The sequence below is a fragment of the Oncorhynchus masou genome, chromosome 17 (genome assembly GCF_036934945.1).
Source record: "Oncorhynchus masou masou isolate Uvic2021 chromosome 17, UVic_Omas_1.1, whole genome shotgun sequence".
In the NCBI taxonomy this organism is placed as follows: Eukaryota; Metazoa; Chordata; class Actinopteri; order Salmoniformes; family Salmonidae; genus Oncorhynchus; species Oncorhynchus masou.
The window spans coordinates 35,620,331-35,635,310 of NC_088228.1; the positions used below are offsets into that span (position 1 = coordinate 35,620,331).

Sequence of the window (14,980 nt, forward strand, 5' to 3'; positions counted from 1 at the left end):
TTACAGTAATACTTACTGAAGACTGTTGACGATTATGGAAAACAACAAAAAGGAGGCAAGAAGCAGGTGAGGGATGTGTTATTACCATGTTCTCCATGTAGAATGACCATGTTCTCCATGTGGAATTACCTTGCTTACACTCTGGTTACATGTCCATAATGCTGTACTACACTACCCATAGTTCTGTGTGTATGATTAAATATTGTTCTGTGTCTACCAATCTGGCACCTATCATTTCTCCTACATCATCATGTTCTTTATGGCAAAAATACCTGGATTAGTGTTTAATATCTTTTTTGTACAAGTTATATAAGTGTATGTGTACATATCTTTCTCTGCAGACACTAGGGTTATTCACACTATAGTATCCCTTTGCAGAGTAAAATATTACACAAAACAAAAAGGCAGAATGGAAAGATTGGGAAGTATGACAAACTGAAAGACCACAGTCAAACCAGCTTGACATAAACATGGCAGGACAGGGGAACTGAATGTAGAAAACTAAAGAATACCTTTTTGTCCTGTCACACTCCCTCCTCCTTTCTCTCATGTGCATCCCAAAAGTATTCAGACCCCTTCACCTTTTCCACATTTTGTTGTTACAGCCTTATTCTAAAATGGATTAAATTACTTTTTTCTCTCAGAAATCTACACACAATACCCCATAACAACAAAGCAAATACATGTTTTTCAGAAACAAATAACAGAAAAACCTTATTTACATAAGTTTTCAGACCCTTTGATATGAGACTCGGAATTGAGCTCAGGTGCATCCTGTTTCCTTGAGATGTTTCTACAACTTGATTGGAGTCCACTTGTGGTAAATTAAATTGATTGGACATGACTTGGAAAGGCACACCCCTGTCTACATAAAGTCTCACAGTTGGAAGTGTATGTCAGAGCAAAAACGAGGTCATGAGGTCGAAGGAATTGCAATTAGAGCGCGGAGATAGGATTGTGTCAAGGCACAGATCTGGGGAAGGGTAACAAAAAATATGTCAGCATTGAAGGTCCCCAAGAACACAGTGACCTCCATCATTCTTAAATGGAAGAAGTTTGGAACCAGCAAGAGATGCCGCCCGGCAAAACTGACACATGACACATGACGGCCCACTTGGAGTTTGCCAAAAATCACCTAAAGGACTCTCAGACCATGAAAAACAAGATTGTCTGGTCTGATGAAACTAAGATTGAACTCTTTGGCCTGAATGCTAAGCGTCACGTCTGGAGGAAACCTGGTACCATCCCTGCGATAAAGCACGGTGGTGGCAGCATCATGCTGTGGGGATGTTTTTCAGTGCCAGAGAGACTAAGTCAGGATCGACGGAAAGATGAACTGAGCTAAGTACAGAGAGATCCTTGATGAAAACCTGCCCCAGAGTGCTCAGGACCTCAGACTGAGGCGAAGGTTCGCCTTCCAACAGGACATCGACCGTAAGCACACATCCAAGACAACACAGGAGTGGCTTCAAGACAAGTCTCTGAATGTCCTTGAGTGGCCCAGCCAGAGCCCGGACTTGAACCCGATCGAACACCTCTGGAGAGACCTGAAAATAGTTGTGCAGTGACGCTCCCCATCCAACTTGACAGAGCTTGAGATGATCTGCAGAGAAGAATGGGAGAATCTCCCCAAATACAGGTGTGCCAATCTTGTAGCATCATACCCACGAAGACTCAAGGCTGTAATCACTGCCAAAGGTGATTCAACAAAGTACTGAGTAATGGGTCTGAATACTTATGTAAATGTAATATTTCAGTTTTTTTACTTTTAATACATTTGCAATAATTTTAAAAAACTGTTTTTGCTTTGTCATTATGAGGTATTGTGTGTAGATTGATGAGGAACATTTTTATTTAATGCATTTTAGAATAAGGCTGTAACGTTACAAAATATGGAAAAAGTTAAGGAGTCTGCATACATTCCGAATGCACTGTTTGCCAGACATGCCTAGACAATACGTCTGGTCTCTCCAGAAACATTTATAAAATGACATTGAACATGGGTGTGCTTCAAAGAGTGTGGGTGTGCTTCAAAGAGTGTGCTATGAACATCAGTTCTAGCTTGCTCTGTGGTAGACAAACCTCCCCAAGGACATACTGAGGAATCCCGTGATTCATATCACTACTGTATTCCTCACCCATTTCTTTCTCTCTCTCTCTCTCTCTCTCTCTCTCTCTCTCTCTCTCTCTCTCTCTCTCTCTCTCTCTCTCTCTCTCTCTCTCTATCTGACTGGCCTCTCTCTCTCCCTTCCCTCTCTCCCTTCCATCTCACCTGAGCGTAGTTGTTTGATGCGTCCCAGGCTGGACCTGGGTTCTACAGGTAGGAAATCTTTGAACCAGGAGATCTCTGGGTCTGGGATGCCGCTGGCAGCACACAACATGGTGGCTGTCCTGGTCCTCTCCACCACCTTCAGCTGCGGTCCCATGTCGATGCTGGGGAAACCAAACGGCAACAGATCCTCTGGAGGGTTAGGAATTGGGGAAGGGTGGGATGGAAAGAGGGGAAAGGAGAGGGAGAAGAGATATTGTTAAGTCACTTTGATGACAAGTCATATTAATTTGTCTCGAAAGACAGTTCCACAGAGAATGTGAATTAGAACCATGGAAGGTTGGATGTTTGGTACCAGCATGGACGATAGATTGCAGAACCCCAGTATATCATGCCTTGGTTTGATCAATGTGGTTAACACAAACCTACAACACATAAGCAGTGCTGAGTGTTATGACACCATTCTCTCCATCTAAAATCATTTGGAGTCTCCTCAAAAACACCACATCACACCCCACCCACAGATGGTGGTTAGACTCCCAAGCACACTTCAAACTACAATCCCTCTTGATGAATTGTTGGACAACAGTGTTGGCAAACAAACAAATGATCCAGTAGGCCTTCAGTCACTAAGCCTGAAATGTCGCTGGTTCGAATCCCCGAGCCAACTTGGTGAAAAATATTTTGAGGTGCCCTTGAGCTTGGCACTTAAACCTAATTGCTCCTGTAAGTCACTCTGGATAAGAGCATCTGCTAAAATGTAAAATGCCTGGAGCCTGGCCAGCTCATTGCTCCTACATGGCCTGTTGACACACATACATGTATTCCTGTGTTGTTCAGTTGGTAAGGCCAAGGTCATCGGAATTCAATTCCCACAGGGAACATATACACAACCTACAGGAACATATACACAACCTAGGGTAAAATGTACAAGCTCACTGTACTGTTAGTCGTTTTGGGAAAAGCCTCTACTAAGTGGCATATATTATGATGATATATCATATCCACAGTACAGACAGTGGGCTACCCCCTCCTCCGCTCCTTCCCCAGAGGCCTGGGCAGGTAGGAGGTAGTAGTGTCAGCTCTAATAGCTATGCACAGAAAACACTGGTATCCTCCGTGTTTCTCTGTGCCGTGAGGTGTATAGTAATTATAGCTCTAATAACTATGCACAGGGTTCCTTCTCAGATACAGCAACGTCAATTAGGCAGTCAGATAGCAGGGAGAGGCAGGGCACAGGGGGTAATAGCGACTTGTTAGCAGGCTAATTATTAGTGTACAAATGATTAGGAGGAAAGACGTCTGTGACTGTGTCCGACTGCGTTGGGGCTTTGTGTTATTGCCAATGTGTATGTTCATGCTAATTCTATCAAGGTATGGGGAGAAATACACAATGGGACACATAGAGAAAATCACACACAGGTGCCCACACACAGATGCATGAGACAGGGCGCACGAACACACACACGTACACACACACACACACACACACACACGTACACACACACACACACACACACACACACACACACACACACACACACACACACACACACACACACACACACACACACACACACACACACACACACACACACACACACACACACACACACACTTCCTCTGGTGAATTGGCTTTGACTGCAGTCCAGATGGCCAGCCACATAATCATCCTTCCATCAGCCCTCCCTCGTTCCTTTCTTCCCCCCTCTTCCTTTCTCTCCCCTTCTCCTCCACCTGACACCCTTCTCCTGCACACACACACACACACACACACACACACACACACACACACACACACACACACACACACACACACACACACACACACACACACACACACACACACACACACACACCATGCTAGGTATCCCTTTTCTCTCCCTTCTGAGATAGATCATCTGTCACCATGACAACCAATGGAGTGTCAAACAGATCCCACTGAATATTAGTTTCTAACTAATGCAGAGTTTCTAACTAATGCTTTCTAACAAATGTAACTATGGGCAAAACAGTCTGATTTAAAACCAGAAATATGATCTAGCTGTTATTTCTTATCTCAACGGTTCACCCTGCCAGCCATCCAGTAGTGTGTCACTGTAACATCTGTCTTCACCTGACTGTATCGCTATCTCTTCAGAGATAGGCTGCAGAGAGCCTGTCAGATAGGCCGCACTCAGGAGAAAAGAACAGGAGGAGACAGAAATAGGATGAAGAGAAGAGATGAGAATGGACAAGAGGAGGACTGAGGAGATGGGCAGGTGTGGAAGTAAGAGAGGGGGAGAGGAGGAAAAGGACTGGGAAGAGAGGAGACTGGGAAGAGATGGAGGGACGGGGAGGGGAATAGAAGATGAGAAAAATAAATGAGACGAGACTCAAGTATACTCAGTAAAACTAATTTCCACGTTAGATGCCCTGTCACCACCATTGCCTGGGTTCTGACCACATCCTGGCTAGCTGTCCAGAGGACACCCGTTTGAGGGGGGATGCAAAACGAGCCGCAACACCCCCGGGCCTATCTGATCAATACTAATAACCTGGCTGAATGGAAGCAAGCGATACCTCATCGACAGGAGGGAGAAAATTAAAGAAAGGAGAGAGAGAGGGATCGATGGACAGGTCGGGAGACAAGGCCCTCCAAGGAGGAAAAGAGAGAGAGAGGAAGAAAGTGTGGGAGGGGGAGGGGTTGAGAGAAAGAGGGAGAGAGAAGCTCACATGGGGCGAGAGAGAGAAAGGAAGAGAAAAAAGTGTAACATGTAAATGTTATACTACATTTTTAACAGCTAATAATATAATATTTTAAATGTCCTTATTCTCTTCAAACATTTAGTTTGCCTAATGTTTACTCTTAATGTCCGATTGTTTTTGTCTTTGTTTAATTCGCTTTGTTGGCTTTTGTAATTTTTCTTTCGTTTTTACCACTTGCTTTGGCAATGTAAACATGTTTCGCATGCCAATAAAGCCCCTTTGAATTTAATTGAGAATGAGATAGGCATACAGGGGGCTTTCCATCACCTCAGGGTCTATTCTGCTGGCTGCTTGCTGCTGCATGGTGTAACTGATTGTTTATGAGACCAGGCCACTGCAGTAGAGCACAGAGACAGTGAGAGAGCTTTTATGTATTCCTCTCTGCTCGCTGTCATTAGATGTACAGCATATGAGCTCTCCACATTATACATGGATGTCAAGTCCATATTATGACAAGAACAGCTCAAATAAGAAAAGAGAAACAACAGTCTATCATTACTTTAATACATGAAGGACAGTCAATCCAGAAAATGTCAAGATTTTTAAAAGTTTCTTCAAGTGAGGTTGCAAAAACCATCAAGCGCTATGATGAAACTGGCTCTCATGAGGACCGCCACAGGAAAGGAAGACCCAGAGTTACCTCTGCTGCAGAGGATAAGTTCATTAGAGTTAAATGCACCTCAGATTGCAGCCCAAATAAATGCTTCACAGAGTTCAAGTAACAGACACATCTCAACAACAACTGTTCACAGGAGACTGCGTGAATCAGGCCTTCATGGTCGAATTGCTGCAAAGAAACCACAAATAAAGGACTCCAATAATAAGAAGAGACTTGCTTGGTCCAAGAAACACGAGCAATGGACATTAGACTGTTGAAATCTGTCCTTTGAGCTCAAATTTGAGATTTTTGGTTCTTTGTGAGACGCAGAGTAGGTGAACGGATGATCTCTGCATGTTTGGTTCCCACCATGAAGCATGGATGGGGAGGTGTGACGGTGTGGGGGTGCTTTGCTGGTGACACTGTCAGGGATTTATTTAGAATTAAAGGCACACCAGCATGACTACCACAACATTCTGCATTGCTACGCCATCCCATCTGGTTTGCGCTGAGTGGGACTATAATTTGTTTTTCAATGGGACAATGACCCAACACACCTCCAGGCTGTGTAAGTGCTATTTAAAAAAGAAGGAGAGTGATAGTGTGCTACAACTGATGACCTGGCCTCCACAATCAACTGACCTCAACCCAATTGAGATGGTTTGGGATGAGTTGGACCGCAAAGTGAAGTAAAATCAGGCAACAAGTGCTCAGCATATGTGGGAACTACTTCAAAACTGTTGGAATAGCATTCCACATGAAACTGGTTGAGAGAATGCCAAGAGTGTGCAAAACTGTCATCAAAGCAAAGAGTGGCTACTTTGAATAATTTTGAATATAAAATATATTTTTATTTGTTTAACACTTGTTTGCTTACTACATGTGTTTAATTCGGGAGATGGTAACTCTTTAAACAACCTTTCTCGTGGTGCCCCAAATCCTAATGAGTTAATTGTTACATGATTAATTTAATCGGGTAACAATTAAACATAGTTTGTTGATTAGATAAATAACAGTCATCAGATTAATGAAAGTAATGACAAGGGAAAGAAATTCCACAAATTAACTTTTAACAAGGCACACTTACTAATTGAAATGCATTGCAGGTGACTACCTCATGAAGCTGGTTGAGAGAATGCCAAGAGTGTGCAAAGCTGCATCAAGGCAAAGGGTGGCTTTTTTGAAGAATCTCAAATCTCAAATATATTTTGATTTGTTTAACACTTTTTTGTTTACTACATGATTCCATATGTGTTATTTCATATTTTTGATGTCTTCAATATTATTCTACAATGTAGAAAATAGTAAAAACAAAAAAACCTTGAATTAGTAGGTGCATCCAAACTTTTGACTGGTACTGTATGTTGAACACTGCTTATATTGTCCCATTCTTCCTCTGATAGCTCTGGCTATATTCAGTTCATTTCCCATTTTGCTTTAATATAAAGAGTTGAGTCTTTTCTAAAGGTTATCATGCAATGACAGAGTGAAGATATTGTCTTGGACATTGCCTGTTTATATGCATTTCAGATCACATTCCTTCATTTTTTAAATCAGTTACCTGGTTTAAATTATGGATCAAACTCAAACCATTTCTATATTCTGATTTCCTCTTCCAGTTTGTGTTGTTTCACCATCAGAGACCAGAGGTCTAGTGTAAATTATGATATATAAGGTTCAGTATTCCTGTTAATGTCCGAAATGTTTCTTTATCCCCAGCTACAGACTGGATTAGGCGACCTTGAATGACAGGCTTAATATCTTTCCGAATAGCACTGTATTGTGAGTCACACCAACACAGCTAAGTAGTACTCCCCCCCCTTGTCTTTAGGGAGCTGTGGAGTCAAATATCTAATCCTTGGTTTCCTGCCATCCCAAATGAACCATGATATTAACTTGTCTCACAGATTGAATTGTTTCAGGGAGACCTGTCGTGGCAGAATCAGAAATAGTTAGGCAACATCAATAAATAAGATGTTTTATCTACTTTCATAAATATGCCTATATGGGAAAATGTTACTTGGAAGAGGGGAGAGGGGAGAGGTCAGAGAGGGGAGAGGTCAGGCTTGTCTTCATATGTGAACGCATCTTTTAAACCATGTGGAGGGATGATTGAGGGGGAACCAATTATCTCTTGGCTCCACAATGTCTCTGTGCTCGTCACTCCCTACTTTTCCCATTTGGGGAAGAGTATGGCAGTGTCTGGAACCATTGTATGTCCCTTCTGATGTTGCCCTTATCTTGACCTAGAGACTCACTCTCCTCTCCGTGAGCTTGTCCAGGAGGGATGGTATTTGAGATGGGAATATCTAGACTTGACAATTGATATATGCCATTGGATGAGGTAATGTTTTGGTACTATGTTGTACCAAGAACGAGATAAGAACTTTGTTTAGGAGACCAAACTGAAGGACAATTTATAGCTAATGCTGTCTGGCTATGGGATATTCCTCTCTCAAGTAAAAGTCTTCCTTTGTGCAGTTTTCCTAAGACCTGTGGCTTGTCATTGTGAGTTGGGAGGGGTGGATCTTTGCTATTAAAGATCTCAGTTGCGATTATGTTGACACTCTTTGAATTAATTTATAGACACTGAATTGATCTGAGAGTCAAAGGGCTATGGTGAAGCTCATATTATTAAAAGATGGAGTTTAAAGTGTAACTCTGACTTGTGTGTGGTTTGTAACTCTCCTTATTTAGTAATACAGGACATTTCCACGACAGACCTCAACTGATAAAGACTGGAATCTGGCGAGACTATTCATTTGAACTTTCTATATTCTAGAGCTGAAATCTAAAGGGAGAAGGGACCATGTCTATTTATCTTTATGAATATTTCAGATAATTGGTTTATATTTTGTTAAATATAGCTTTAAATGATCCTTTGTTAGGTTTACCCCTAGATATGTAACCTTTTCTGAATTTCAGTTGAAACCAAATGTATATTTTATTTCCTCTAATAGGGTGTAATTAAAGCATATAATTTGTGTGTTGTGTACATTAAGTTTGTATCCTGAAAAATACCCATAGTTTTTGGAGGCAAGTGTTAGGGTCAGTCATGTGAACGAGCACATCATCATGCCAATACCATGTAAGTAATCATTTTGCCTTATTGCTTGAGCAAGGGGCTCAATATACTGTTCCTGAGTGGGACAGTGGTCCAAGTCACTGCATCTCAGTGCATAAGGCGTCACTACAGTCCCTGGTACCAATCCAGGCTGTATCACATCTGGCTGTGATTGGGAGTCCCATAGGGTGGTGCACAATTGGCCCAGCATCCTCTGGTTTTGGCCGGCATTGTAAATAAGAATTTGTTCTTAATTGACTTGCCTAGTTAAATAAAGGTTAAATAAATCAAATACAAATATACAGTGCCTTGCGAAAGTATTCGGCCCCCTTGAACTTAGCGACCTTTTGCCACATTTCAGGCTTCAAACATAAAGATATAAAACTGTATTTTTTTGTGAAGAATCAACAACAAGTGGGACTATCACAGTGCAGGTGCATTTATACGGAGACTTGATTACACACAGGTGGATTGTATTTATCATCATTAGTCATTTAGGTCAACATTGGATCATTCAGAGATCGTCACTGAACTTCTGGAGAGAGTTTGCTGCACTGAAAGTAAAGGGGCTGAATAATTTTGCACGCCCAATTTTTCAGTTTTTGATTTGTTAAAAAAGTTTGAAATATCCAATAAATGTCGATCCACTTCATGATTGTGTCCCACTTGTTATTGATTCTTCACAAAAAAATACAGTTTTATATCTTTATGTTTGAAGCCTGAAATGTGGCAAAAGGTCGCAAAGTTCAAGGGGGCCGAATACTTTCGCAAGGCACTTGGACCCAAGGCAAATAACGCAGGTGAGGTGCAACATCCCTGACGCGTAAAATTATTTAATTTATCAGATGGCCATTCACTTGAATACTACCTGTAAGCTCATGGTAAATGGTTTTGAAACATTGGATTGCGTCTTTTTTTAAGCCGAATCTCTCTAAAATTGTGATATAAATAAGTCCAATTAACACTGTCAATTTCTGTATCTAAACTGACTAATAGTGCTTCTGAATTGTTTTCCTTAATCTGATTGATGACATGTAGAGATCTTCTGATGTTTTGGGTTTGATGGCCTCTCATAAACCCAGTTTGGTCCAACTCAATTAGATCCGGCATAAAGTCTCCTGATGCTATTCGAGATGTATAGTTTATAGTCATAATTCATAATTGAGATTTCTCTATAATAATTACTGAAATGTTCTTTGTCTTTACCCTCTGTTGGTATGACAGTAATGATGGCTTCCTTTCATGAGGGAGGGACTTCACCCTGGGTCCAATTAAATTAGGATAAAAGTAAAGGAATGAATTCTTCCCTATTTAGGGAGTTTTCTTCTCTGCAGATCCTTTGAAGCTCTGTCAGGTTGGATGGGGAGCGTGGCTGCACAGCTATTTTCAGAACTCTCCAGAATTTTAGATCGGGTTCAATTCCAGGCTCTGACTGGGCCACTCAAGGTCGTTTTAAGACTTGTCCCAAAGCCACTCCTGTGTTGTCTTGGCTGTGTGCTCAGGGTCGTTGAGCTGTTGGAAGGTGAATCCTCTCCCCTGTCTGAGGTCCTGAGCACTCTGGAGCAGGTTTTCGTTAAGGATCTCTCTGTACTTTGCTCAGTTCATCTTTCCCTCCAGCCTGACACCACCATGCTGTAGGGATGATGCCACGTTTCCTTCAGACGTGATGCTTGGCATTCAGGCCAAAGAGTTCAATCTTGATTTCATCAGACTAGAGTTTCTCATAGTCTGAGAGTCTTTAGGTGACTTTTGGCAAACTCCAAGCGGGCTGTCATGTGCCTTTTACTGAGGAGTGGCATCCGTCTGGCCACTCTACCATAAAGGCCTGATTGGTGTAGTGCTGCAGAGATGGTTGTCCTTTTGGAAGGTTCTCCCATCTCCACAGAGGAACTCTGGAGCTCTGTCAGAGTGACCCTCGGGTTCTTGGTAACTTCCCTGAATAAGGCCCTTCTCCCCCGATTGCTCAGTTTGGCTCTAGGAAGAGTCTTTCTTGTTCCAAACTTCTTTCATTTAAGAATGATAGAGGCCACTGTTCTTGGGGACCTTCAATGCTGCAGAAATGTTTTGGTTCCTCGACATAATCCTGTCTCGGAGCTCTACGGACAATTCCTTTGACATCATGGCTTGGTTTTTGCTCTGACAGGTGAGTGTCTTTCCGAAACATGTCCAATCAATTTAATTTACTACAGGTGGACTCCAATCAAATTGTAGAAACATCTCAAGGATGATCCGTGGAAACAGGATGCACCTGAGCTAAATTTCGAGTCTCATAATTAAGGGTCTGAATAATTATGTAAACAAGGTATTGCTGGTTTGTATTTTAAATAAATGTGCAAAAATGTCTAAAAACCTGTTTTCACTTTGTCATTATGGGGGAAAGTGTGTAGATTGATGATTTCTTATATTTATTTAATCTATTTTAGAATAGGCTGTAACGTAACAAAATGTGGAAAGGGGGAAGGGGTTTGAATACTTTCCAAATGCACTGTAACTCCATTCTTGTGTATTTTATTCTTATCCTTTTGTGTTACTATTTTATTTGTATCTTTAAACTGCATTGTTTAGCGCTCCTAAGCAAGAATTTCACAGTATAGTCTACACCAGTTGTATTTGGCACAAAAATAAGTATTCTTGCGTTCTAACTACCCGCTATTCAAAGTGCTCTGAACAAATAGGGAATCATTCACAAACATAGGCACATTCGAAAGATCTGATGACCGTATCGGTAATGTGTTTTCAGACCTTCCCTTGGTCGTATTCTCACGGGGCAGAAATCTCAGAGATCAATTGGTAAACTCTGATTTAGATATCCCTGCACAATGTCTATTTGCTCCCCTACTTGATGGAAACTACAAGCGTAATGGCTGTGCTCAATGCAATGGCACTTATAAATATAGATCCTTCAAACACCTCCAAACAGGGAAACAGATCCCAATTAAAGGTGTTATCACGTGCTCCACTAAGGCAGTTATTTATCTTATAACTTGTCCTTGTGGTTAAAATGATGTGGGTAAAACAAAGTGAGAATTAAAAATACAAATCTTGGAGCATTGTAGCACCATTAGCTGCAAAAACTTGACTTACCCATGTCACGGGGGTGTTCTAGTTCAATATTTCTATATTGGTGTTTTGTATGGTTCCCTTGGTCCGACTCTCATAACAACCGTGGACCACGGACCACGGCCACAGAAACCCCAAGATTTTTGGGAGGGAGCATGAGGGGTGGAAGAGTGGGTCATCAGTCCGGTGCCATCTGTGCCAGCTCCCCGTACTCACCGTGAAGAGCCAGAGACCATCAGGGTGGCGATGGAGAAGTTGGGAGAGAGAGATGTTATGTAGGTGTGTTCTGCACGGCATCCGACCTGAAGAGCCTGTCAGCAGTCTGGTGAGACCTGTGCCAGCTCCCCGCACTCGCCCTGAAGTGCTTGTCACCAGTCCGGGGCCACCTGTGCCGGCTCCATGCACCAGTCCTCCAGTGCACTTCCCCAGTCCGGTACGTCCTGTGCCAGCTCCCTGCACTCTCCCTGAAGTGCGTCTCCCCAGTCCGGTACATCCTGTGCCACCTCCCCGCACTCTCCCTGATGTGCGTGTCACCAGTCCGGTGCCACCTGTGCCGGCTCCACGCACCAGGCCTCCAGTGCGTCTCCCCAGCCCGGTACTTCCGGTGCCAGCTCCAAGGCAGGAGCCTTCCTCTGCACCGGTGCCCAGTCCAGGCACGGTGTCCAGTCCCGCTCCAAGGCCAGTGCCTTCCTCTGCACCGGTGCCCAGTCCAGGCACGGTGTCCAGTCTCGCTCCAAGGCAGGAGACTACCTCTGCGCTGGTGCCCAGTCCGGGCGCGGCATCCAACCCAGCTCCAAGGCCGGAGCCTTCCTCTGTGCCGGTGCCCAGTCCAGGAACGGTGTCCAGTCCAGCTCCAAGGCCGGAGACTTCCTCTGCGCTGGTGCCCAGTCCGGGCGCGGCGTCCAACCCAGCTCCAAGGCCGGAGCCTTCCTCTGTGCCGGTGCCCAGTCCAGGAACGGCGTTCAGCCCGGCGCCATGGCCGGAGCCTTCCTCTATGCCGGTGCCCAGTCCAGGCACGGCGTTCAGCCCGGCACCATGGCCTGATCCGGGGTCCAGGGGGGGGCTACGACCCGCACCGGAGCCGCCACCCCCACTAGTCACCCCCCCTAATTAGGTTATTAAATTATTGCATCTGAGCTCCTAGAGTGTGTCAAGTATTTGGCGCAAATTACATTATTTAATTTTTTATTTGATTTAGCTATTGTTTGCATTCAAGACCAGGCTGTTTTTATTGATCTCAGTTCGTCACTGTCAAAGTAGACATTCATTTTGGTCATTTCTGTGGTATTAAACACACACACACACACACACACACACACACACACACACACACACACACACACACACACACACACACACACACACACACACACACACACACACACACACACACACACACACACACACAGCACCAGAGTTTAGGACCCCCCTATCACCTTCATCTAAAATAAATATCTTACTTAGTTTCAATGGAAAATGAGCCCGCCTAAGAACAAACCTAGGGTAAACCCTGAATGACTATGATCCTTCCCCACTTAGGTACGATTTAACTGTCATCTGGGGTAATTCTCTACCTCCTAGTGTTGACATAAAAGAGCCTAAAGAGATTTAGGGAAACACTTTAAATGATAATGTCCCTTTTATGGTAATGAGCCTCGACATGATGCTCTGAGTCTTTACTGTCCGACTATATATCTATCTGTCTACAACCCGCCCCCTCCCCACCCCGACTTAGCCCCTACTGCTACAGATAACACATGCCGACATGCACATATTAATAGCATATTATGTTGCCACATACTGACTCGATTGAAATTGAAATCGGTCTGCACACATAACACGTTAGTCTCGTGGAACCAAACAAGTGGTGTCTGCCGCGTGCAAGATTAACAACATAAGCATCTCAATCTCTATAGTATCAATTGAATGTTTTGGTGCTTGCAGTCCTGAATGCTGCATCAGGGACCTCTGCATCCCAACAAGGAACACTCTGGGGGAATCACTTTTAACATCACTTTTACCAACGCGTCTCCTGCACCACAAGAGGCTCTAACACTCTGGAGCACTTATCCTCTACCCACAGAAACGTATACAAGACCGTCCCTTGCCGGAGCTAAGCTACAAGACAGCTTCACTAGCACAGACGTTAATATGTTTAGTGATTCATCCGATAACACTGAAGGGTTTACCACATCAGTCACAGGTTTCAGCAATAAGTGCATTGACGACGTCATCCCACACAGTGACCATACATACGTACCCAAACCAAAAGCCATGTATAACAGGCAGTGTCCGCACCAGCCTAAAGGCTAGAGCTACTTCTTTCAAGAAACAGGACACGGACATGAATGCTTACAAGAAAGGCCACTACGACCTCCAACGTCAATATAGGACTAAGATACAATCCTACTACACCGGCTCCGACGCTCGTCAGATGTGGAAGGGTTTTCAGACTATTACGGATTACAAAAGGAAACCCAGCCGTAAATTACCCAGTGATGCAAACCTCCCAGATGAGCTGAATGCCTTCTATGCTCGCGTCGAGGCAAACAACACTGAGCCAGGCATGAGAGCCCCTACTGTGTGATTTTGCTCTTTGTGGCCGATGCAAGTAAGACTTTTAAACAGGTTAACATTCACAAGGTCGCTGGGCCAATTGGAATACCAGGTCGCATTCTCAGAGTATGCGCAGACCAGCTGGCAAATCTCTTCACGGACATTTTCAACCTCTCCTTGTCCCAGTCTATAGACGACCACTGTCCCTGTTATAAGAACTCACAGGTAACCTGCCTAAACAACTATTGTCCCATAGCACTCACATCTGTAACCATGAAATGCATTGAAAGGCTGGTCATGGAGGACATCAACACCACCATCCCAGACATCCTGGACCCACTCCAATTTGCATACCGCCCCAATAGATCCACAGATGACACAATCTCTATTGCACTCCACACTGCTCTCTCCCACCTGGACAAGAGGTATACCTATGTGAGAATGCTGTTCATTGACTACAGGTCAAGCTAATCTACAGGAAACGGAGGAGCAAGTACGCACCCATCCACATCGGTGGGGCTGTAGTGGAGTGGGTTGAGAGCTTCAAGCTCCTTGGTGTCCACATTACTAAGGACTTAACATGGTCCCTTCACACCAGCACAGTCGTGAAGAAGGCGCCTCTTCCCCCTCAGGAGGTTGAAAAGAATTGGCATGGCCCCTCAGATCCTCAAAATGGTATACAGCT

At 43.8% G+C, this 14,980-nt stretch overlaps 1 protein-coding gene across 1 annotated transcript in view; it reads right to left on the bottom strand.

The window, feature by feature from the left end:
• The window catches only part of LOC135558942 (receptor-type tyrosine-protein phosphatase S-like), a 100,397-nt gene that overhangs the window by 53,675 nt on the left and 31,742 nt on the right, over positions 1-14,980 (bottom strand). Inside the window, exon 6 of the mRNA XM_064993183.1 lies at positions 2,273-2,461. Within this exon, the coding sequence (XP_064849255.1) occupies positions 2,273-2,461 (189 nt within the window). The remainder of the gene's footprint in view (positions 1-2,272; positions 2,462-14,980) is intronic.